At 41.4% G+C, this 26,246-nt stretch overlaps 1 protein-coding gene across 3 annotated transcripts in view; it reads left to right on the top strand.

Annotated features, from left to right (window-relative positions):
- PPP4R3A (protein phosphatase 4 regulatory subunit 3A) overlaps window positions 1–15,587 on the top strand; it is a gene marked incomplete at both ends in the record, with an annotated part of 53,128 nt that extends 37,541 nt beyond the window's left edge. For all 3 annotated transcript variants that reach the window (XM_080708194.1, XM_080708193.1, XM_080708192.1), the window contains 6 exons: window positions 879–1,037; window positions 7,614–7,783; window positions 9,428–9,570; window positions 10,048–10,238; window positions 12,411–12,637; window positions 15,477–15,587. In XM_080708194.1, coding sequence (XP_080564320.1) covers window positions 879–1,037; window positions 7,614–7,783; window positions 9,428–9,570; window positions 10,048–10,238; window positions 12,411–12,637; window positions 15,477–15,587 — 1,001 coding nt within the window. The remainder of the gene's footprint in view (window positions 1–878; window positions 1,038–7,613; window positions 7,784–9,427; window positions 9,571–10,047; window positions 10,239–12,410; window positions 12,638–15,476) is intronic.
- Window positions 15,588–26,246: the final 10,659 nt, after the last annotated feature.

The raw sequence follows: 26,246 nt of genomic DNA, 5'->3' as shown, positions 1-26,246 counted from the left end.
AATATATAGACTATAAAAAGGATCAGCTTAAAGGTAAGCCGGGCGTGGTGGCACACGCTTGTAATCCCAGCATTGGAAGGCTAAGAACAGAGGAGCACAGTTCGCGGCCAGCCTCAGCTACTTAGTGAGGTCCCTTGCAGCTCAATGAGACCCTTTTTCAAAATAAAGAATAAAAAACAGGGCTAGGGATGTAGCTTGGAGGTAGAATGCCCCTGGGTTCCGTCCCCAGTACTGCCCCCTCCACAAAAAAAGGTAAAATATTACTGTAGGTAGGATCAGATCTTTGAAACGTGAACATTCCCTTTCTTGTACGTACGTATGTATGTATGTATGTATGTATGTATGTATGTATGTATGTATGTATTGTGGTACTGGGGGTGGAACCCCGGGGCTTTTCTACCTCCAGGCTATACTCCCAGACCTATTTTATACTTTATTTGGAAACAGGGTCACTAAGTTGCTGACAGCCTCACTTAAGTAGCTGAGGCTGGCTTTGAACCTGTGCAGTCCTCCTGTCTCAGCCTCCCAAGCTCTGGGATTACAAGCGTGCACCACCACACCTGGCCCTTTCTTATATTTTACAGTAAAGCTTAAGGCTTTTTTCCAAATACACATGTTGAATTCACCTAGCATTTATTGAGAATTTGTATGGAAGACATCGTGCTATATTTTCTTTTGGGGCTAAATAGGAATGAAAAAATTAGGGAGGTACATTTAGAGGCGGTGTGGATTCTGTGTGTAGTAAAGGAAGCATGAGACATTGAAGTCACTGGGGTAGAGAGAGGGAGAGTAATTGCACTAGAAATCGTGTCTACAGGACTCCTGTGCTATTGCCTATCTGTTAAGCCATGTATATAATTGTATTTTGTTTATTTTAGATGATTTTCAAACTGCACAGTTACTGGCACTTGTATTGGAATTGTTAACATTTTGTGTGGAGCATCATACCTACCACATAAAGAACTATATCATCAACAAGGACATCCTCCGCAGAGTGCTAGTGCTTATGGCCTCAAAGCATGCTTTCTTGGCATTATGTAAGTGTTGCTTCTGGTAAAATTATTTATTGTTATTATATATTGTGGTGGTGGCATCTTAGATCTTACTGCCTGAGAAGAAAAGATCACTGAGTACAGGTTAGAGGACCTAGACTCTTAACATCAACTCTGTATACTGATGGTGTACTTTTGACACATAACCATGGGATTTTCCTGACTCCTTTCTTGAATCCTACACAACGATGGGGGTCGGAGGTTAATTTTACCTCAGTTATTAGAACCTGAGTGACAAACTGCAGCTTTGGCCAAATCTAGCCCATGGCCCGTTTTTGTATAATCTGTAAACTAGAGTTTCAATGTTTGTAAACAGTGGGTAAAAAAAAAAAATTTATTTTTTATTTATTTTTTATTTTTGGTGGTACTGGGGGTGAAACCCAGAAGCTTTCTACCTTCGGGCTATACTCCCAGACCTATTTTCTATTTTATTTAGAAACAGGGTCTCACTAAGTTGCTGAAAGCCTTACTAAGTAGCTGAGGCTGGCTTCGAACCTGTGCGATCCTCCTGTCTCAGCCTCTCAAGCGCAGGGATTACAAGTCTACGCCACCACGCCCGGCAAAAAAAAAATTTTAAATAGCAGATATGCTATATAAAGCCTCTATAGGCAAAGTTGCCTGACTCTTAGAACAACACATGGTCTTTTTTTGGAGGGGAGTGCTGAGATAAGAACACTGCCAGTGAGGTGTGCACCCTTAGCCCTAACAATAGATGGTTTTAACAAGAATCTTAGTTACATGTGTTCTGGGGTTTTTTTTTTTTTTTAATTGACTTCTACAATAAGATCTTTGTTGTAAAACTTATTTCTTAATTGGAACTATGTCAATCCATAGTATTCTTGTTGTGCAGCAGCTAGACTTCCTAGGTAATGAATTTCTATATTTCAAGTATTCCTTATTGAAATTGGTCAAAGTTTAGGGGTATCCTAGAAACTCAGTGAGAGATGTCTGCTGGTAAATAACTTTTGCCTTTTAGTTTTTAAAGGTAAGCTGTGGTGGGGTTTTTATATATATAATATCTGTCATGTTTTCTGACTTAAATTATTAGGCTACTCTGCACACTGCAGTATGTGCTGAAAATACTTGTGGTCAGATCATATCTTGTGCAACTTGTGGGGGTATCTAGTCCAGTTACTTTCTGCCCAAAACCCAGGATCTTTAATATTACCTAAGTGATCTTTTCCAGCCAAAAGTAAGAGAAGCATCTGTAGCATTAACCTAGATATTGTAAGGATAGCAACAATAAAGTCATTATTTCTGTTCTAACTTACTGTTGCTTATATCCATGAGCTCAGAACACTTGAAGGATGGGCTTTTAAAATCAAACTCATTTTTCTAATAACATCACAGAAAAAATAAGAGCTCCCAAGGCCAGATTTAGACAGAGTTCATAACTTTTTTGTGATACTAGGAATTGAACTCGATGGCATTCTACCTCCAAGCTCCACCTACACTCTCCCGCCCCCTTGCGATACTGGGGACTGAACCCAGGGGTTTTCTGCCTCTGAACTACACCCCTATCCCTGTTTTTCTTTATTTTAAAACAAGCCTTCACTAATTTGTGGAGGGCCTCACTAAGTAGTTGAGGCTGGTTAGGAACCTGCAATCCTCTTGTCTTACCTCCCCAAGCACTAGGATTACAAGTATGTGTCACCATGCCCAGCTTATTTTTATGTGAAACAGGGTCTTGCTAGGTTGCTGAGATTCTCGCTACATTGCTGAGGCTGGCCTCCCAAGTACTGGGATTGCAGGTTTATACCAACACTCCTGGCTGCCATAACTTTAATTGTTCTTTTGTGTCATCATAGAGAATGGGAAAGGGAATCTGGGACAGAATGGAAAAACTGAGTAAATGAATGTGTTTATATAAGTTTATTTCAACAAATACATTAAGCACCTACTACTATATTTTATTGATTCTAAGATGTGTATTTTTTCACGGTTTTTTTTTTTTGTCCCTGAAATCAAGGTGAGTTTTACAGTTAATGGTATGGTATTGTAATTGGTAGTTCTTTATTTGCTTTGTTTTCTTATGTAACTAGTGACACCATAGTATTATATCCATCTTGTACTAAGAAAATGAAGATGATTAAGAACTGGGCTAATTTTCAAGGGAATTAGAATTCAAAGAGGAGAAAGATGTCTAAATCAAATTATAACTTAATGAGCACTCTGTATATTTGAAGTTCCAGAATAATAAGGGCAAACAATTTGTTCTAAATGAATGAGGCAGATCAGGAGAATGTCAAAAAAGAGGTGACTTAAGTTTATCACAGTCATGGGGGAGTGTAATATTCTTGGCTGAATACACAGTTAATATGTTAAGTGTGGTGTGTTGTTTTACTCTAGGTATGACATGTGACAAGTCCAGGGGAGAGTGGTAGAACATTGCAGCTAAAGGGGAAGACCTTTTCTTTAGCTTCATCTTATTATTTTACTTGCAGGTGTTATAAATTTTTCTCATAATCAAGTGAGAACTATGGAGAGAATCATAACAAGTAACTGAAAGCTTATATTGTTGGAATGTATGCTAGCAAAATCTTGTTTCCTATTGATATTTGATAAACTAAGTCAGGTGTTTGTTCTACCTAACTTTTTCTCAAACTATTTCTCAGTAGGCCTTTTCAGGGTTAAGAATATGGGTATCTTCTTCAGAAGGTACCAGTCCTTAGGAACAGCCCTTTGAAAGGACTGGTTTTATTGTGTTTTTATCAAGGATTTCTATGAACTAAATATAAATTTGGGAAAAAGTAAAATCCTTGATTCTGAGAAAAGTATTCTTTGAAATAAAATATTCGGTAGAGTATGTTTAAAGGAGAATTTCACAGATGTTTAAGCTTAGATGCAAACATTAAGTACAATAGGAAATGAGTAGTTAAATGTACACAGTTAGGGATTTAGGGAACATTTTAGGCTTTTGTGTGTGGTACTGGGGATGGAACCCCAGGGACATTCTTCCTCCAAGCTATACCCCCAGCCCTATTTTTTATTCTTTATTTTGAAACAGGGTCTCACTGAATTCCAAAAGGCCTCACTAGGAAGCTGAGGCTATCCTTGAACCACGATCCTCCTGTCTCAGCCTCCCAAGTGTTTGGAATAGAAGCATGCCCCATCACACCGGCAATTTTAGGTTTTATATGTGTTTTGTTTTTGGTACCTAAGATTGAATTCCTGGGCATACTACCTCTAAGTTACGCCCCTTCCCTTTTTGTGAAACAGGGTCTTTTAGCAAGACCCTCAATCAACTATGTGAGACCCCATGTTTCAAAATAAATAAGATGGGGCTGGGATATTAGCTCTATGGTAAAATGGCCCTGCATTCAACTTCCAGTACTAAAATTAAAAGGCAGGATCTTGCTAAGTTGCTGAGGTCATCACTAAGTTACAGATTATAACCTCAAAACTGCCATCCTATTTCACCCTCCGATGTACTGTGTTTATGGCTATGTTCCACTGAGCCTGGCTCCTGTTACTTCTTCCTGATGTTTGCTATATGAGAGATTGAAATCAGGGGCTCTCTACCATAGAGCTACATCCCTAGCCCTTTTTTTTTTTTGCCCCCCAGACAGGCACTTACCTAAGTTGCCAGGGTTGGCCTTGAACTACTTCTGCTACTTCAGCTACTTCTGAGTAGCTGGAATTACAGGCGTGTATCGCCATGCATAGCCTGTTTTTATCATATTTAAAGACAACTAAGCAAGTTGGGTGTAGTGGTGCACGGCTGTAATCCCAGTACTTGAGATTAAAGCAGGAGGATTGCCAGTTCAAGGCTAGCCTCTTCAAAGTAGCAAGACTCAGAAACCTAGTAAGACTGTTTCTAAACAAAAAATAGAAAATGTAATGTAGCTTGGAGGTATATAACTCTCTTCAACCCCTAGTACTACAACACACACACACACACACACACACACACACACACACACACACACACACAAGCATATAGTGAGGCCAGCAATCCTTTCTGAACTGTCTTAACTGGCTAGATTTTCAGTCAATTTTCTTGGCGGTTTTGAGGTTCTTGGTTATTTCATTATAGACCTATAGCCTATCTTTACAATTGTCTTGTGTTTTTTGTATGTTTTTGCTGGGGGGGGGTTGGTCACTTTTTAAAACATGGAAATCTATAAAACGAATGAAATTTTTTAAAAGTTTTGTTGTAGAGCGTTTTACTCAGCTATCATTAGTTTATATATATGATAGTCTCAGACTTACATATTGAACTCTTGTGTGTAAAATAAAGACATTTGGTTTTAAAAGGCTGATTGAAATTGAGCAGTTTGAGTACAAGAAATTCTTGGCATGTTAGTAAGGTAGATGAGTGGAAGCAGAGTGTACTTTCTGTTTAAAATGAATGATTATGGCAGTTTGACCTATCATAAAAGATTTCTCTAGTCTCCGCTGAGTATCTTTGCTTCATAGAACTCAGCAGTAAAATTTGGAAAGCAGCTGGGCATGGAGGTGCATACCTGTATTTGGGAGGCTGAGACAGGAAACCCACAGGTTCAAAACCAGCCTCAGCAACTTAGCAAGGCTCTCAGCAACCTAGCCAGACCCTGTTTCAAAAAGAAAAAGAAATGGGGATATACCTGTATTTGGGAGGCTGAGACAGGAAACCCACAGGTTCAAAACCAGCCTCAGCAACTTAGCAAGGCTCTCAGCATCCTAGCCAGACCCTGTTTCAAAATAAAATAAAAAGAAATGGGGATATAGCTAGGAGGTAGAATGTTTCTGAATTCATTCTGTAGTACCATCACCAATAGAAAATAATTGGAAGTGAACTTTTATATTCAGTAGCAAAGAATAGTGGTTGAATAATTTTGGTATAGATTTCTTTTGAGGGTAGGTCTGAGTGAAAGTAGCGGGTATTAATATAAATAAGTGAGAGCAAATGTAAATGAGGACTGAAGAAAATGACCCTTAGACCCACCTCTGTCTGCATTAGCAGTGTCTGGAGAAATGCTGTTGAGGACCTGAGTGCCACCTGCATGCCCTGGACCAGGGGTTCTCCACTCACCTGGGAGCTGCATGCAGGCCACAGGGGTCAAGGAGTGTGTGTTTGGATGGGACACAAGTCTCTATAAAGCCTGCAAAGTTGAAGTACCAATTCTTAGAATCATAAATCATAATGGCTCTTGCCTTCATTACAAAAAGCTTAAATTTGGCCAATTAGCATGAGCTTTGACTCTTGATTTTTATTCTGACAAGTGGAACTGCCTCATTAAGTTCCTTTGTCAGTTAACATTTAGGAGGAAAAAAAGCCCTGAAATCACTGTTTTGAAAAATAAACCCTTGTTAGGCTTTGACTTACCCTACAGAAATGCCTATTATTATTTAAAAATGTCTTCACCATGCTTATGTTTTTAAAAATATTCAATAGTTTAAAAAATAAAATTCAGTTATTCAATAAACTGTTTTGAAACTCCCTGCCCAGAGTGTTTCTTTAGGAAGATACACTCTTAAATAAGTTGAATTGTTAAGGCAGTTTATAATCAACTGTACCTGATTGGGCATTCACTTGTGGACCTCTTTTCTGCCAACTAAAGAAAAATTGAGCTGCTTTACTCCTCTGCCTTCCCACCCAGAAACCGTGTCAGCATGGTTGCCTGGCTACCTGCTCATGAAGGACTTGATTAATAACAAATTGGCAATTTAACGAGCCACTTCCATGATCTCCAAAGCAACCAAAATCCAAACACAATATTTAATCTTGCCAACCGAAGACGATCTGACTGCATGAAGTGAGTATGCTTTTTTGAACTGTTTACAATAACTGGGGCATTAACTTACTGATAATTTCACGTAGGTAAAGAGGGCTTTGTTGAAGTCTAGCTGTCTCTGTATATTTGGATCTTGGTGAATGGTGACTTAAGTAACTCCCCATACCTCAAGATGCAAATATATCCTTTAATCTGTAAGTTAAAGCCTAATATAATTGTAAAAAGGAAAACTAGAAAAAAAATTAAAAAGCATACTCGCAGTAAGCACAGAGGACTGCATTTTAAACAACATCCTCTAAATTTTTTTCTAAGCCAGGAAGGCAAATTTGGGGTCCTGCAGATTTTTATGGGTTTTATGCCTTTCTACAACCACATTCACAAATAGTTCAATGCAAATCCATGAACTCTGATGAAAAATAATAAAGAGTGTCCAAATTATTATTATACAGTGAATTGCCCTAATAAAACTGATTTTTCTGTTGTCTTAAAAATGTACGTGAAAGGGTATATAAAGAATTTTTTCATCTTAAATAGTATGACAGGTTCACTTATTTCTCTCAGCTCTAACTTCAGATGTAAATTACATATTGATCATTAGTAACTGGTCTAATTCCAGAACTTTTCGGGCTTTCTAAGACTTGTGTTCTATGATGGCATATACTCCGTTTAGAATATACTTGTGGATAACACTTTTAAAATCCTTGTCTTAGGTTCTCATTTCTGGAAGTGCTAACATAACTGTGCATGAAGAATTATTTTATTTGTTTAACAGGTTTTGTTTTGTTTTGGTAAGTCTGAATCTGGAAGTATAGCATGTGATTTAAACAATGCCTCTGTGTTTCAGGTGCCCTTCGTTTTAAGAGAAAGATTATTGGATTAAAAGATGAGTTTTATAACCGCTACATAATGAAAAGTTTTTTATTTGAACCTGTAGTCAAAGCATTTCTCAACAATGGATCTCGCTACAATCTGATGAATTCTGCCATAATAGAAATGTTTGAATTTATTAGAGTGGTAGGTTCTATATTTTTTTATTAGAATTTTAGTGTTAATTGTATGAGAAAATTATGCTTTACAGTTATTTGGCTTGAGGTTATTATATTTGGAAAGTTTTTTGTTTTAAGAGACCAGCTGGGCGTGGTGGTTCATGCTTGTAATCCCAGCATTTGGGAGGCTGAGAAAGGAGGAACATGGTTCACGGACAGCCTCAGCTACATAGGCCTTTCGCAACTCAGTGACACCCTTTTTCAAAATAAAGAATAAAAAATAGGGCTGGGGGTGTAGCTCTGGGGTAGAATGCCCCTAGGTTCCATTCCCAGTACTGAAAAAAATATAATTTCACAATAAACTCTTTGATTAACACAGTAAACTAGTGTTGCTTAAAAAAAAAATGTGTGCAGAATTATCTTTATTGTTTAGATTTGTAAAATATATGCAACATGAAATTTGTTGTTTTAATCATGAAGTATATATTCTAGTGCTGACCATGTTGACCGTGTGTGTGTGTTTTGTTTTTTTTTTTCTTTTCTTTTCGAGTCTCGGGATGGAACCCAGGGGCATTTGATCTTTGAGCTGCACCCCCTGCCCTATTTTTTATTCTTCATTTTGAAACGGTCCTTCTAAGTTGCGGAGGGTCTCACTAAGTAGCTAAGGCTGTCTGCGAACTGTGATTCTCCCGTCTCAGCCTCCTGAATGCTGGGATTACAAGTATGTACCACCATGCCCAGCCATTTAAGTATATATTAACCTGTGCAGACTATCACCACCACTCATATCCTGGACTTTTCTGACATGTTTTTAAAATACTCCATTTCCGCCGGGCGTGGTGGCGCACGCTTGTAATCCCTGCGCTTGGGAGGCAGAGACAGGAGGATCGCGCAGGTTCGAAGCCAGCCGCGCGCGCTGGTTTAGGAGACCCTGTTTCCAAAATGAAAATGTAAAAAATAGGTCTGGGAGTGTAGCCCGGTAGAAGGTAGAAGGGCTTCCAGGAACCCCAGTACCACCAAAAAAAAAAAAAAATACTCCATTTCCAAACAGGAAATAATTCAGTAGTAGAGTACTTGCAGCCTAGCATGTTCCACACCCCTGGATTCTGTATTCAGCACCACACAAAAACAGTAATTAAATATACATGCCCTAGCTTACAGAGTCACAAACATATCACATGGGAGCATTTATTTTGGAAAGACCCATGGACGATTCTGAAGCATACCAGAAATTGGTGACTGCTGAATAAGCCAGTATATGTTATTTCCATTTTTCCTTTCTTTTATATATTTTTAAAATTTTTTTTGGTTCGTTTGTTTGTTTGTGGGTCTGGGGATGGAACCCAGAGGGATTTTTCCTCCAAGCTACATCTCTGCCCTATTTTTGTTCTTGATTTTGAAACAGTCTCACTGAGTTGCAGAGGGCCTCACTAAGTAGCTGAGGCTGGCCACAAACAAGCGATCCTCGGGTCTCAGCTCCCGAATGCTGGGGTTATAGCATGTACCACTACGTCCAGCTCCATTTTTCACTATTTGGTGATCCTTAAGGTTATATAATAATTTTATGAAATCAAACTTTTTGTAGATTTTTAAACTTTACTGCAATAAAGCTTCATCTTGTTAAGACAATATTTTTCTATCTCATTTACTTTATTAAAATTCTTTTCTATAGGAAGATATAAAATCATTAACTGCTCATGTTATTGAAAATTATTGGAAAGCACTGGAAGATGTAGATTATGTACAGACATTTAAAGGATTAAAACTCAGATTTGAACAACAAAGAGAAAGGCAAGACAACCCCAAACTTGACAGGTAAATTACCATGCATTTCTTTTAGCAATAAGTTGTGTAGTTGAGCTCCTTTTTGTTTGGTATGATTTGGCTTGGCAGGGAAGGAGGGAATAGACAGATAAAAACTAACATTGTAGGTTTTTCCCTGAAAGTGTAGGAGGTCACTAGTGTAACCTGAAAATACTAACACACTAATTGAATCAAAATATTGTCACACTTGCTTTGAATTATAAATTACTTGTGTGTGTTATTACTTGTTAATTCACAGCGTTACAAGTTTAGTAACTGACCTCTACAACAGTCCAATTTTTATAATAATGAAATTTCAGTCTAGTAGGTAATATTAGATATGTTAAGATGTATTTTTTAAATTATATGTTTGGTAAAAAAAATACGGTTTTTATCAGTCTATGTGTCTGGTATCCCCATTAACTTATTAAGACTATATTTTTGGAAAAGTTGTTTATAATCCTGTATTTACTTTTTTCTCTTTCATAGTATGCGTTCCATTTTGAGGAATCATAGATATCGAAGAGATGCTAGAACTTTAGAGGATGAGGAAGAAATGTGGTTCAACACTGATGAGGATGACATGGAAGATGGAGAAGCTGTCGTGTCTCCATCAGACAAAACGAAAAGTGATGATGATATTATGGATCCAATTAGTAAATTCATGGAAAGGAAGAAATGTATGTTGGGGAAATGGGCAAGGAAAAATGAAGGCTTTTTCATTTTGTTTATTGTTTATGGGGTTTTTTGTTTCTTTCTGGTGGTGGTACTGGGGTTTCAGCCCAGGGGCATTCTGTCTCTGAGCTATACCACCAGCCTCTTTTATTATTTCTTCTTCTTTCAGTATTGGGGATGGAACACAGGGACATTCTACCTTTGAGCTACACCCCTAGCTAGCACCTACTTTTTATTCTTTTTTTTTTTTTTTTTTAATCCTTACAGGGGATGGAACCCAGGTGTATTCTACCTCCGAGCTACACCCCCAACCCTATTTTGTATTTTGAAACAGGGTCTCGTGGAGTTGCAAAGGGCCTAAGTAGCTGAGACTGTCCACGAACTGCGATCCTTGATCCTCCTGTCTCAGCCTCCCAAATGCTGGGATTATAAGCCTGCGTCTCCACACTGGTGTATTCTTTATTTTCAAATGGCCTCACTGAGTTGCAAAGGGCCTAATCAGGTGAGGCTGTCTCAGCCTCCCGAATGCTGGGATTACAAGCCTGTACCACCACATCTGGCCATTTTTTTTTTTTTTTCTCCTCCATTTGGTACTGGGGATAGAACCCATGGGCATTCTACATCCGAGTTACACCCCCAGTCCTATTTTTTATTCTTTATTTTGAAACGGTCTCATTGAGTTGCAAAGGGCCGTACTAACTAAGTAGCTGAGGCTGTAAGATACGTCTGGGAGTGTAGCCCAGAGGTAGAAGGGTTTCCAGGAACCCCAGTACCACCAAAAACAAGCAAAAAAACAGGGTCGAAGTTGTTGAAGCTGGTCTTGAACCTGCGATCCTCCTGTCTCAGCCTCCCACACCCTAGGTTTACAAGCCTGTGTTACCACACCTGGGCTATTCTTTATTTTTTATCAAAATAGTAGTTATTTGTTATTTGTGTTTACTTTGAATGTATGGAACCAGTTTTTTTTAGTTTTGTTTTGTTTTGGTATTCAAGATTGAACCCAGTGACCCTACCTCCAAGCTATACCCATAGCCCTTTTTATTCATTCATTCGTTCGTTAGTTTGTTCATTCATTCATTCATTCATTTGCCTTAGTAGGGATTGAACTCCAAGCTATCTCCCCACCCCTATTTTTTACTCTTTATTTTGAAATGGGGTCTCACTAAGTGGATGAAGCTGGCCATAAACCTGCAATACTACTGTGTCATTCTCCCAAGAACTGGGATTACAAGTATGTGCCACTGTGCCCTTTTTTTTGTTTTGTTTTGCTTTGTTTGTTTGTTTGTTTGTGGTACTGGGGTTCCTGGAAACCCTTCTACTTCTGGGCTACACTCCCAGACCTATTTTTGTACTTTTTTTTTTTTTTTTTTTTTGGAGACAGGGTCTCCTAAGCCAGCACGGCTGGATTCGAACCTGCGTGATCCTCCTGTCTCCGCCTCCCAAGTGCGGGGATTACAAGCGTGCGCCACCACGCCCAGCTATGCCCAGCTTTGATAGCAGATATTTAAAGACTATTGCTTTCTAGAAGGTGACTGAATTCCTAGCACCATAGTGAAGGTTATAGGCTAAGTTTTCTTAATTTGAGTTGAGTAAATGAGGAGGAACGTGCCGGGCATGATGGTGCATGCCTGTAATCCCAGTGTTTGAGAGGCTGAAACAGGAGGATCACAGTTCATGGACAGCCTCAGCTATTTAGTGAGGTCCTGTTTCAAAATAAAGAATAAAAAATAGGTCTGGGGATGTAGCTTGAAGATAGAATGCCCCTGTGTTTCATCCTCAGTATCGCAAAAAAAAAGGGAGTAAACTTTTTTAGGTAGGGTGGAAATATTGTATATGGCACTGAAGGCTTGATAATGGTATCTAGTACTTTGCTAAGCTTGTTCATTTTGTCACCTCATATGGATCAATTTTTTTTTATAAATGAGTATGGAGCCAGGCGTGGTGGCACATGCTTGTAATCCCAGCATTATGGAATGCTGAGACAGGAAGATCGTGTAGCCTCTTAGGCCCTTTGCAACACTGTGAGACCCTGTTTCAAAATAAAGAAAAAAGAATAGGGCTGGCGGTGTTGCTTGGAAGTAGAATGCCTCTGGGTTCCATCCCCAATACTGCAAAAAAAAAAAAAAAGTGTAAAAAATGATTGAGTCACAGCTATTGACTATATTTTTGTTTTTTAGTAAAAGAAAGCGAGGAAAAGGAGGTGCTTCTGAAAACAAATCTTTCTGGACGGCAGAGCCCAAGTTTCAAGCTTTCTCTGTCCAGTGGAACAAAGACTAACCTCACCAGCCAGTCCTCTGCAACCAGTCTGCCTGGTTCTCCGGGATCACCTGGATCCCCAGGCTCTCCAGGCTCTCCTGGATCCGTCCCTAAGAATACATCTCAGACGGCAGCTATTACCACAAAGGTATCACCTGACTCCCAGACCGCCATTTTGCCTTTTCTATCTAGATTTGAACTGTGTGTGTGTATGTTTTACTGGGGGTGGAATCCAGGGGCTTTCTACCTTCAGGCTACACTCCCAGACCTATTTTGAATTTTATTTGGAAACAGGGTCTCACTAAGTTGCTGAGAACCTCACTAAGTAGCTGCGGCTGCCTTTGAACCTACGCAATCCTCCTGTCTCAGACGCCCAAATACTGGGATTACAAGTGTGCACCACCATGCCCGGCTAGATTTGAACTCTAAACAGTCACTATAACCGAGATTCCCTTTGGTTACTGAAAGTGTGGAAAAGACATAAACTCAGACTATACCCAGTTCTTCTGGCAACTTCTTAGTCCCCTCTCCCACGCTCCCAGTACTGGGGATGGAACCCAGGGGCATTCTCCCTCCAAGCCATACCCCAAGCCCTATTTTTAAAATTATTTTGAAACGGGGTCTCACTGAGTTGCAAGGGGCCTCATTAAGTAGTAGCTAAGGATCTCCATGAACAGATCCTCCCATCTCAGCCTAACAAATGCTGGGATTATAAGCATGTGCCACCACACCCAGCTTTTTTTTTTTTTTTTTTTTTTTAAGGCATAGAATGTCAAGTTATTTGACTAGCAAGTTAATATACTGCCATCTGGGAATTCAGCCACCCCCCCACCCCCCCCCCCCGTGTGTGTGTGTGTGTTAATTACTGACAAATATAGACTCCTAAGGGCTAAGAAGAAGTAAGTTCAAAACATACTAAAATAAAAGGGCAAGCTGAGTGCAGAACAGTAAATTCTCTGTGGCTATATGAGAGGGAGGGGGTGCTAGGAATTGAATCCAGAGGCATTTTACCTCTGAGCCACAGCCCCAGCCCTTTTATTATGTTTTGTTGAAACAAGATCTTGCTAGGTTTCTTAGAGACTCGCTAAATTGTTGAGGCTGGCTTTGAACCCGTGATTCTGTCTCAGCCTCCCAAGTACTGGATTACTATAGGTGTGAACCAACATGCCCGGCTCTTCATGGCCATTTAAATGAAATGATCTGCAGTGTCTTGTGGAGAAGGTAGAATTGCTTCCCCAGCCACCAGAAGCTCGTCCTCTTCATTTTGAATGGTCTGCTCATCTACTGCAGTTTGCATTTTGGTGTCATTTCAGACACTTTTTTTTTTTTTTTCCGGGTCTAGGGATGGAACCCAGGGGCATTTGACCTCCGAGCTCCACCCCCTGCCCTGTTTTTTATTCTTTATTTTGAAACCGGGTCTCACTGAGTTGCAGAGGGCCTCACTAAGTAGCTGAGGCTGTCCGCGAACCACGATCCTCCAGGTCTCAGCCTCCCAAATGCTGGGATTACAAGCGTGCGCCACCACGCCCGGCTTCAGACACTATTTTATAAAATAGATTTTATGCACTGTTAGGTCCTGGAGTAATGTTTCTTGCACCTGGGTGATTTGATGGCTAGTAAATCTTTTTTTTTTTTTTTTTTTTTAACGGTCTCTTCAAGCCTGCGCTATCCTCCTGTCTCTGCCTCCCAAGTGCAGGGATTATAAGCATGCGCCACCATGCCCAGCTGTAAATTAATTTTATTTATGTTTTTGGAACTGGGGATGGAATCCAGAGGCTTTCTACCTCCGGGCTGCATCTTGGTCCGTTTGTTTGTTTGTTTGTTTGTTTGTTTGTTTGTTTGTTTGTTTGTTTATGGTTGGAAACATCTCCCTTAGTTGATGATTGTTTAACTACTTGATGAGGCTGCCATCAATCACCTCAAATCTTTGATCCTCCTGCTCAGCCTTCCAAATACTGGGATTCTAGGCATGTACCACCACTCCCAGATAGTTAAATTTTCATTTCAAGTTTAGGTAACTTAAAAATGTTTCCTTTTTTTATTTTGGTGGTACTGGGGTTCCTAGAAACACTTCTATCTCTGGGCTATACTCCCAGACCCATTTTATATTTTTATTTGGAAAGAGGGTCTCCTAAGCCAGTGCAGCTGGCTTCGAACCTGCGTGATCCTCCTGTCTCCGCCTCCCAAGCGCGGGGATTACAAGTTTGTGCCACCACGCCTGGCTTAATTTTTTCTTATTATTAAAGTGAGCCAGGTATGGTAAAGCCATGCCTATAATTCTAGTATTTGAGAGGCTTAGATAAGAGGGTTGCAGGTTTAAAACCAACCTCTACAACTTAGCAGGAATCTAGTGAAATCCTGCTTCAGAATAAAAAAAAAATCGCCAGGTGTGGTGGTACACACTTGTAATCCCAGCATTCGGGAGGCTGAGACTGGAGAATCACAGTTCAGGACAGCCTCAGCTGCTTAGGGCCTCTGCTATAAAGAATAAAAAATAGGGCAGGGGATGTAGCTTGGAGGTAGAATACCCCTGGGTTCCATTCCCAGACCCACACACACAAAAATAAAAAAATAAAAATAAAAAATTGAAGCAAAGCTAATGGTATGGTATAGTTTGGAGGTGGAATGCCCTTGAGTTTAGTCTATAGTACCAAAAAAAAATTATGTTTATTATGGAGAATTTAGTATATACAATCACAATTAATAAATTAGGGTAGAATCCATAGTTTCTTCGGTATAAAAAATGCAAGTAAGCCAGGTGTGGTGGTGCACACTTGTAATCCCCGGAGGATCGCACAGGTTCAAAGCCAGCCTCACTGGCTTAAGAGACTCTGTTTCCAAAATAAAATATAAAATAGGTCTGGGAGTGTAGCCCAGAGGTAGTAGGCCCCTGGGTTCAATCCCCAGACCCCCCCAAAAATAAAAGCAAGTAGTTCTAAATGTTGGTTTTCTTTTCTGTGCTTTAAGTAATTCCTATTTCTGCACAGGGAGGCCTTGTGGGTCTGGTAGATTATCCTGATGATGATGAAGATGATGATGAAGAGGAAGATAAGGAAGACACGCTACCTTTATCAAAGAAAGCAAAGTTTGAGTCATAATAATGGCAACTGCATATGATCAGTACCTGTTGACAAAACTGGCTCTCTACCCCTCCCCACAAAATCCACAGCAAAGTGCAGTCGGCTCTTGTGAATGACTGACGGATCGGCCGCGCACGGGACTCTGCTCGGGACTCTGCTCGTCAAGTGCCAATTCAATGGAGCGGAGGAGGGGAACCACAGGTTTAGGGGAAAGACTTAAACCTCTGAGCTCTCCAGCTTGGACCACACATTGCCCTTTTCTCAGGGAAGGAAATGGAAACAAAAAGCCAACAGGGCAGGGGTTTTGTAAGTGGAGCTCTGGATTGACTGGTCAGTTGCTACAATCAGAACATGCTTTCTTGGACCATGTTTGAGACTCAGAAGAATGGGCCTTTCTGCCATAGTTCTTCACTGGTTAAGAATGCCAGCAGTTTCTTTGTATAAAGAGACCTGCCTTTAAAATCGTACATTCTGAACATTTTAGTCAAGCTACAACAGGTTTGGAAAACCTCTGTGGGGGAGGGGCAAATATAAATTTTCTCTTTTTTATCTGTTCCCTTTGCCCTTCAAACTGCAGATCTTTTTTTTTTCTTTTTTTCTTCTAAAGTGGGGATTTGTCCCCACTTGATTAAAGATTGAGTGGAATTCTAGATGTGGTTATTTGTGTCGTAATTTTTTTTGTTTCTTCCCTCCCTTCCCTGAGTGTATGCTTAGTTGTTGAATATATATATTTGGGACCATTAAAACATTTTTTGATGTAATATAACCTAACGTTGTGCTGGTACCTGTTTTACCATGTGTAATTTTTGTTCTACATCACAGTTCTTAATTTGTTTAGAGTTTTATGAAAGATGGTATAGTTTTTATTGACAAAAGCAAAGTAATCTTACAACTATGTGCATACAAAAGCAATACTATTTTGTGACTAAATATTTTATATTGAAATTTACATCAGCAACTGTCTTGAGATTTCAGGGAAATAGAGTGGATTTAAAACTTCAACAGTTTTGTTAAACCTTAGAGACATGAAATTAGTATTCCAAAGAGATTCTGAAATTTCATATCTTGGGGAATGACGGTACATTAAATCAAAATTGAGGATGGATGATTTAAAAATAACATTTGACTTTTGAATAATAAAAAGAAAAAGTAAATAGTAAGAGAAGCTGTATTAGTTGTATGTTTCTTTTCTTTTTTTTAACTACTCCCTTTGGAATACCAGTTTAAATGGTAAGTGGTGGTTCCTAAATAAGTACATGTGGACCATCCTATTTCACCTGTTAAAACACTATTTTCGGGGGTAGACATGCAACTTAGTGTTAGAATTTTGGCTATCATGCATGAGATCCTGGATTCCATCTCTAGGGGCACCACACACACAAAAAAGAAACCTTACAAAATAGCACTTATATGCTCCTTTTGTTTTTTATTTATTTTATTTATTTATTTATTTATTTTTTTGGCGGGTCTGGGGATGGAACCCAGAGACATTTGACCTCTGAGCTATACCCCCTGCCCAATTTTTTATTCTTTATTTTGAAACGGTCTCACTGAATTGCGAAGGGCCTCACTAAGTAGCTGAGGCTGTCCGCGAACCACGATCCTCCAGTCTCAGCCTCCCAAATGCTGGGATTACAAGCGTGTGCCACCACGCCCGGCTGTTTTTTTAGATACAATAAAATTTTCCCTAAGGAACAGAAAATCATTCAATGTCACATGCTCTCATTTTGTAAGAGTTTAAAATATACTTTTGAGCTGGGCATGGTCGTGCACACTTGTAATCCCAGCATTTGGGAGGCTGAGACAGGAGGTTCGCTGACATACTCAGATACTAAGTGAGGCTCTTTTTTTTTTTTTTTGCAGTACTGGGGATGGAACCTAGGGGCATTGTACTTCTTAGCTACACCCCAAGCCCTATTTTTATTTATTTTGAAACAGGGTCTCACAGAGTTGCAAAGGGCCTCACTCCTCACTAAGTAGCTGAGGGCTGGCTTTGAACCTGAGCAATCCGCCTGTCTCAGCCTCCCAAATGCTGGAATTACAATTGTGCCACCATGCCCGGCTTTAGTGAGGCCCTTTGCAACTCAGACCCTTTTTTTTCTTCTCTTTTTTTGGTTGTAATGGGGTTCCTGGAAGCCTTTCTACCCCCAGGCTACACTCTAGACCTATTTTATATATTTTTTGGAAACGTCTCTTAAGCCAGCGTGGCTAGCTTGGAACCTGTGCAATCCTCCTGTCTCTGCCTCCCAAACTTGGGGATTATAAGCGTGCGCCACCACGCCCGGCAACTCAGACCTTTTTTCAAAATAAAGAATAAATAATAGAGCTAGGGATGTGGCTCAGGGGTAAAATGTCCCTGAGTTCCGTCCCCAGTAACACACACACAAAATATATTTTTGTGTGTGTGTTACTGGGATTGAACCAGAGGCATTCTACCTCCAATCCATACCCCTCAGACCTATTTTTTAATTTTTATAGTACTGGGGATGGAACCCAGAGGCATTCTACATTTGAGCTACAGCCCCAGCCCTATTTTTTCTTTATTTTGGAACAGGGTCTCTGGGTTGCAGAGGGCCTTGCTAAGTAGCTGAGGCTGTCTGCAAACCAGTTCTGTCTCAGCCTCCTAAATGCTGGGATTACAAGTGTGTGCCACCACGCCCGGCCATATTTTATTTTGAAACAGTCACTTAAGTTGCTGAGGGCCTTACTAAGGTTAAGTATCTCATATGTATGTAATATCTAGCAAAGCACTGCCTTTATCTTAGGTTTTTTATTCCTAAACAAAAATTTTGAGAGCATAGTTAACTATGAGATTTTTATTTCACTATAGAACTGCTTTTTGTGTGTGTGTGGGTGTGTGGTACTGGGGGTGGAACCCATGAGGCTTTATTTGGAAAAGGTCTAAGTTGCTGAGAACTAAGTAGCTGTGCAACTGGCTTTGAACCTGCGTAATCCTCCTGTGTCAGCCTCCCAAACTCAGGGATTACAAGCGTGCGCCACCCAGTTTATAACTGCTTCTAAAACACAAATGCTGGTTGTTGCCAGTTGTAGTGGCACATACCTGTAATCCCAGTACTTGGGACAGACAGGTTCAAAGCCAGTCTCAGCAACTTAGTGAGATCCTGTTTTATTTTGTTTTGTCTTTGGTGGTACTGGGGGTGGAACCCAGAGACTTTCTACCTCCAGGCTATACTCCCAGACCTTTTTTATATTTTTATTTGGAAACAGTCTCACTAAATTGCTGAAAGCCTCACTAAGTAGCTGAGGCTGGCTTCGAACCCGCGTGATCCTCCTGTCTCAGCCTCCCAAACTCAGGGATTACAAGCAGGGATTACAAGCATGCCACCACGCCCGCCTGCTGAGATCCTGTTTTAAAATATAAAAGGGTTTAGTCATCTAGCTGGGCATAGTGGAGCATGCTTGTAATCCAGTACTTGGGAGGCTGATGTGGGAGGATTGCAGGTTTGCAGCCAGCCTCAGCAACTTAGGTCCTCTGCAATTTAGTAAGACCCTGTTTGAAAATAAAGAATAAAAAAGTAGGGCTGGGCTATAGCTCAAGTGTAGAATGCCCCTGGAATCCATCCCCAGTACCGGGGGGAGGGGGGGAAGAATTAAAATAGTGCTGGGGGTATATCGGAGTTGAATGCTTCTGAGTTCAATCCCCAATACCGCAAAAAAAAAAAAATCATATCTTGCAAATTAAGAGAAGAAAATAAAGGTCAAAGGTCAATTCTGTTTTTGCTACTTAGTTCATGTCAGGAAATTAATGTTATAAACATAATTTATTTTGTGATACTGAGGATTGAATCCAAGGGCATTCTACCCCCGAGTGACATCCCCAGCCCTACATTTTTTACTCTTTGTTTTGAAGCAAGGTTTCACTAAGTTGTGGAGGACCTCACCAAGCATCTGAGCCAGGCCGTGGTCCTCCTGTCTCAGCCTCCCAAGTATTGGGATTACAACAAGCGTGCCACCACCACACCTGCCTTAAACATGTAAGCTAAATGGCTTGATATGCTTTGATAGCTGAGTATTGCTGAAGAGAGGAAGGAAGTGTCTCTTGCATTCAAAATTTCTGGTCTGTTATCAACAAGTATATGTTAAGTCTCGGCTCTCCACTGATGTGATGACTGCTGGGTGTGTGGTGCCCAGCACTTGGATCACGGTTTCAATCAATGCCAGTTTCAGCAACTCGGCAACAAGAGATGTCTTTTCATTGAAGGACTGTTGCAGTTCCCTAGTTATTATTTTGTTTGGGTTTTGATATGGTTGAACCAGGGGCATTTTGCCTCTGAGCTATTACCCTCAGCTAATTTTGAAATTGGGCCTCATTAATTTGCTGAGGCTGGCCTTGAACCTGTGATCCTCCTGTCTCAGCCTTCTGGGAATATAGTATGTACCATCATGGCTGGCTGCTCCCCCACTCTGTGTGTGTGTGTGTGTGTGTGTGTGTGTGTGTGTGTGTGTGTGTGTGTTACTGGGAGTGGAACCCAGGGGCTTTTCTACTTGGGGGCTATACTCCCAGACCTTTTTATGGTTTTTATTTGGAAACAGGGTCTCACTAAGTTGCTGAGAACTGCAACTCAGGTACTGAGAACCTCAGTATCTGAGACTGGCTTCGAACCTGTGCGATCCTGCTGTCTCAACCTCCCAAGCGCTGGGATTACAAGCGTGCACCACGACACCCAGATTTTTTAAATGTGTTTTGAAACGGTCTCACTGAGTGGCAAAGGGCCTCACTAAGTAGCTATGGCTGTCCTCGAACTGCCATCCTCTTGTCTGAGCCTCCCGAATGCTGGGATGACAAGCGTGCGCCACCGCGCCCGGCTTTGCTCATAGTTTTTTTTAAGAGATCTGAGTTTCGGTTCATGTCAGGCTGGACAGCTCAGGGGATGGTGGCAGAAAGCAGCGAGGGAGAGAAGGAGGTCTGCTCTCACAGTGTGGAGGTTGAAAGCAAGAGTGCAAAACCAGGAGCTTCAAAGATACAAGCACAGTCCGGAAAGCCACCTCGAGGGGCCCACCTCCAGGCCCACCCCCAAGCATATACCACCAAGCCGGGCTATTTTTCCCCCCTTTTTGATGCTGGCCATTGAGTCTTGCACTTTACATATGCCAAGTGCACACTCTACCTCTGTGTTACACTTCTGCCACCAAAAATCTGCCTACCTGCCAGGTGTGATGTGCACACCTGTAACCCCAGCTACTCATCAGCTTCAGACTGGAGAATTGCAGGTTCCAGGCCAGCCTCTACAATGGAGCCTGTTGCAAAACTAAAAGCACTAGGCATGTAGCGCAGTGGTATGGTAATGTCTTGGCATGTGTGAGGCCCTGGTGCAGTTCCTGGTACCACCCCCCCCCAAAAAAAAAAGATCATGCTCTTAATCATAAATGTTATTTTGGTAACTGATGTGAGTATAATTATAATTTTTTCCTACTTTTAAGATGCCAGTTGATTCTTTTACTCATTTCCCATGTTTATGGTTTTTGGTTTGACGTGTTTATGGTTCGAAGCCAGCCTCAGCTACTTAGGCTCTCAAAAACTTAGTGAGACCAACCCTGTTTCCAAATAAAATATAAAATAGGTCTGGGAGTGTAGCCTGGAGATAGAAGACCCCATGACCAGGTCTACAAAAAAAAAAAGAAAAAAAATTTTATTTACCTCTCAGAATGATAATCCATGCTTGTGAAAAAGATTTATAATTACTACAAGAAACAACTTGACATCCTCTCTTAACCAAAAATGCTCCCCTGAACCTGGTGTGGTAGTAGAGTGATTTCTGGTAGTTTTCTTTCCAGCTTTACTCAGATCCTGCGTGTAATTTTCTCCAGATTTTGCAATTCAATCGTTGTGAACTTAAAAAACGATGCAGAGAAGAAAAGACCTGCTATTTTTATTCTTAATTTATTTGAGCAGTAGTTTTTGTAAAGGTTGCAAGATTTGGAACAGCACAAGTTTAAACTAGAAGGTTTAATTGGAAAACATTTCTAGGATCTATCATTATAAAATGCTTCTTGGGGCCAGGTGCAACGGCACACACTTGTAATCCCAGCATTCAGGAGGCGGAGACTGGATGATTGTGGTTTGCAGACAGCCTCAGCTAACGAGGCCCTTCACAACTCGGTGAGACCCTGTTTCAGAAATGGAAAAAAACTAAAAACTAGGCTTGGAGGTGCAGATCAGAGGTACAGTGCCCCTGGGTTCCATCCCGGTACTGAAATTTGCTGGCATTGTTTTGTTTTTGTACTAGGGATTGAACTCAGGGGCATTCTACCTCTGAGCTATACCCCTAACCCTTCTTTTAATTGCTTATTTTAAAATGGTATATAGATCAACATTCTTGTTGCCATAATTCAAAACAGCTGACCACACAAGTAGAGAAAGGAAGATTTATTTGCTCAAAATTTTTTTGGTGTGTGTGTGGGGGGTTTACTAGAGATGAAACCCAGGTGCATTCTACCTCTGAGCTACAACCCTGCCCTATTTTTTATTCTTTATTTTGAAACAGGATCTCAAAGAGTTGCAAAGGGCCTCCCTAAGTAGCTGAGGTTGTCGGCAAACCAAGATCCTCCTGTCTTAGCCTCACGAATGCTGGGATTACAAGCGTGCGCCACCGCGCCCGGCTTTGCTCATAGTTTTTTTTTAAGAGATCTGAGTTTCGGTTCATGTCAGGCTGGACAGCTCAGGGGATGGTGGCAGAAAGCAGCAAGGGAGAGAAGGAGGTCTGCTCTCACAGTGTGGAGGTTGAAAGCAAGAGTGCAAAACCAGGGGCTTCAAAGATACAAGCACAGTCCGGAAAGCCACCTCGAGGGGCCCACCTCCAGGCCCACCCCACCTGCCTAGGTTACAGGCCGTAAGTCCAGTACAGTAGAGCTACACACTGCTGAGATGACAACCCTCGTGACTTAGTTATTAATCCTGAACGTTGATGACTTGAGCTCCTCAGGGAACATCTAACCATAACACAGGGTCTCACTAAGTTGCTGAGGCTGGGTTCCAACATGATCCTCCTGTCTCGGCCTTTCAGGTACTAAGATTAGGGACATACCCAGCAGCACTCAGTGTTTTGGGGATTTTCATTTAAGGCTTTGCGGTGCTAAGGATCTAACCTAGGTTCTCATGCACGCTCAGCAAGTATCCCACCAATGAGCCACATCACCGGCATAAATGTTTCAGCAGCATTGTCAAAAACTTAAGAGTAAACCGATAGGAAGATTGTGGTTCAAGGCCAGCCTCAGCAACTTAGGCCCTTTGCAACTCACTGAGACCTGTTTCAAAATAATAAACCGGGCATAGTGGCGCACGCTTGTAATCCCCGTGCTTGGGAGGCGGAGACAGGAGGATCACACAGGTTTGAAGCCACCCATGCTGGCTTAAGAGACCCTGTTTCCAAAAATTTTAAAAATGTATAAAATAGGTCTGGGAGTGTAGCTCGGAGGTAGAAGGGCTTCCAGTGTAGCTCAAAGGAAGTACAAGAATGCTAGCTAGAGTTCGCATCCTTTTACACTAACCTTTACTGCCATAATGTCTTTTTTTTTTTTTTCCCCCCTGGTACTTGGGATGGAACCCAGGGATATTCTACTGTCAAGCTACACCCCTAGCCCCAATTTTTTTGCAGTACTGGAGATGGGGCATTCTACCTCCAAGCTACAGCCCCAGTCCTATTTTTATTCTTTATTTTTGAAACAGGGTCTGAGTTGTAAGGGGTCCCACTAAGTAGCTGAGGCTGGCTGTGTATCCAGATCCTTTTTTCTCAGCCCCCCCAAATCCTGCTGAGATTACAGGCGCGTGCCACCAAGCCTGGCTTTGATTTTTTTTTTTTTTGTTTGTTTGTTTTGGGTGGGTCTGGGGTGGAACCCAGGACATTCGACCTTCAAGCTACACCCCCTGCCCTATTTTTTATTTATTTTGAAACCGGGTCTCACTGAGTTGCAGAGGGCCTCACTAAGTAGCTGAGGCTGTCTGTGAACTGTGATTCTCTGGTCTCAGCCTCCCAAATGTTGGAATTACAAGTGTATGCCACAACACCCGGCCCTGATTTTTTATTTTGAAACAGGGTCTCACTGAGTTGTAAAAGGCCTCACTAAGTAGCTGAGGCTGTCTGCAAACCATGATCCTCCTGACTCTGCCTCTCAAATGCTGGGATTACAAGCGTGAGCCACCTCTCCCAGCTCCCATTGTACCAGTATTGGGAACGGCCTAGGAAGATTTGAGAAAGCTCTGATTATTAATATATTTCAAAAGAAGACGATTGATATTTCAAAAATAGTTGTATCAAAATGGCAGCAGACATGGGTGAGGGGCAGATCTGTGCAAGGACTTGACCTCTGCCTAAGACAGGCAGCTATTCCAATGTAAATTAACCTGGCTCAAAATAATTACCAAGTCAATAGAGGAGAGCTAGGACTTCAGCTTTCTAAAGAGATCTACGTGGTGATCTAGGGAGGAAAAGGCAGGGTTTGACCTTGTCCTTCAGGAAAGGAGACGCCTTGCCACACCTTGCTGGGGGAGGTACCTTACAGGGTTAAGGGGAGGTACTTTACAGGGACGTTCACTACGTCAGAGTTACGCAAACAAGATGGAGGTCGTGAGTATAAAAGGCCGAGTCCACGTGTAATCCCTTTGGTGTATTCATTTCGAGTCACCCCCCAGGACATTTTGGCATGGGGCTGTATTTCTATTTTCTGTATTTCCATCTTTTAATAAACTTTAAATCTTCAGCAACGGTCCAAGGTATGCATATTTATTCTTAGCTTAGGACAAGAATCCACGGTATTTCTTCTGTTTGGGGTCGTTTGGGGTTTTTGTTATGGGTTGGGGGAAAGTGTGTCCGGGACCTTAGCAGGGATTCCCTGGGAACAGTTTCTTCAAACCATATTCTCTCAATCCGTAACACCCATAATGTTTTAAGAAACAAGATTATAAAAATTTTTATGGGTTGGATTATATCACCCACAGAGACATATGATGAAACGCGATAGTCATCAGTATGTTGTGATTACTGATGTGTGTGTGTGTGTGTGTGTGGTACTAGGGGTGGAACCCAGGGGTTTTTCTGCTTCTGGGCTCTACTTCCAGACCTAATTTATACTTTATTTGGAAACAGGGTCTCGCTAAGTTGCTAAGAGCCTCACTAAGTAGCTGAGGCTGGCTTCAAACCTGTGCGATCCTCCTGTCTCAGCACTGGGATTACAAGTATGCGGCACCACATCTGGCCTGTGATTCCTGATATTAAATCACTTCTTTCTATTTTTCTCAGCCTTACTGCCTCATCTTGGCTCTAAGTAAAACTTTCTCTTTTTTTTTTTCGGTTCTGGGGGTAGAACCCAGGGGCATCGACCTCTGAGCTACACCCCCTGCCCTATTTTTTATTCTTTATTTTGAAACTGGGTCTCACTGAGTTGCAAAGGGCCTCACCAAGTAGCTGAGGCTGTCCTGAATGCTGGGATTACAAAGCTAAATGTCTTGACTTCTAGATCAAATGTCTTGTTTCTTAAAATAGCTGTGGTTGGAGACAACTTTCCTTGACCTCTCCAGTCCCCCAGATAAATTCTTCCTGGACTTAGGTTTATAAGTAGATGGATGGGTTGTGATCATAGATTTCCTATGTTGATCCAGTAGACACTTCTCCATAAGAATGATAAAAGGGTCCGGGTGTGTTGGTGCACCCTTGTAATCCCCGCGCTTGGAAGGCTGAGACAGGAGGATCGCACAGGTTCGAAGCCAGCCTCAGCTACTTAGTGAGGCTCTCAGCAACTTAGTGAAACCCTGTTTCCAAATAAAGTATAAAATAGGTCTGGGGGTGTAGCCCGGAGGTAGAAAGCCTCTGGGTTCCACCCCCAGTACCACACATACAAAAAAAGGAATGATAAAAGGAGTGTGTGTGTGTGTGTGTGTGTTGGGGATGGAACCCAGGATTATTTTACCTCCAAGGTTGACCTGCAATCCTATCTCAACCTCCCAAGGCTGAGATCAGTGGGGATTACAGGCATATACCACCATGCCTGGCACTTTTTGGTGGTTGTTCATTTTGATATTGCAGATTAAACCCAGAGGCCTTCTACCTTGCAGCTATTCACCCATCCCTCCCCCCTTTTTTAAAGTTTTTGGGTTTTGAAACAGGGTCTCCCTAGGTCTCACTAAATTGCTGAGGTGGGTTTTGAACTACAATCCCCTTGTCCCATCTTTCCTAGTACTGGTATTGCAGTTGTGTGTCACCGGGCAGCTTGTTTTCTTTAATAAACAAGATAGCCCAATATCTTAAAGATATCCCAATGGCATATGCAAAATAGATACTTAATACATGGACGTCCAGTCTCCTGGGGATCAAACCCAGTACTCTGCATGCATTTTTAAATCTATTTTTTGCAGTGCTATGAATTCAAACTAGGGCTTCAAGAATGCTAAGCAAGAGCTGGGCCTGGTGGCACACACTTGTAATCCCAACATTTGGGAGGCTGCGACTAGAGGATCACAATTCGTGGACAGCCTCAGCTACTTAGTGAGGCCCTGTTTCAAAATAAAGAAGAAGCTGGGCATGGTGGTGCATGTTGTAATCCTAGCATTTGAGAGGCTGAGATGGGAGGATCACACAGGTTTGAAGCCAGTCTCAGCTACTTAGTGAGGCCCTTCGCAACTCAGTGAGACCTTGTTTCAAAAAATAAAGAATAAAAAATAGG

This window comes from Muscardinus avellanarius (genome assembly GCF_963383645.1).
Source record: "Muscardinus avellanarius genome assembly, chromosome: 12".
In the NCBI taxonomy this organism is placed as follows: Eukaryota; Metazoa; Chordata; class Mammalia; order Rodentia; family Gliridae; genus Muscardinus; species Muscardinus avellanarius.
Note: the sequence above shows the minus strand (reverse complement) of the source record. Positions and strands in the feature narration are given on the sequence as shown.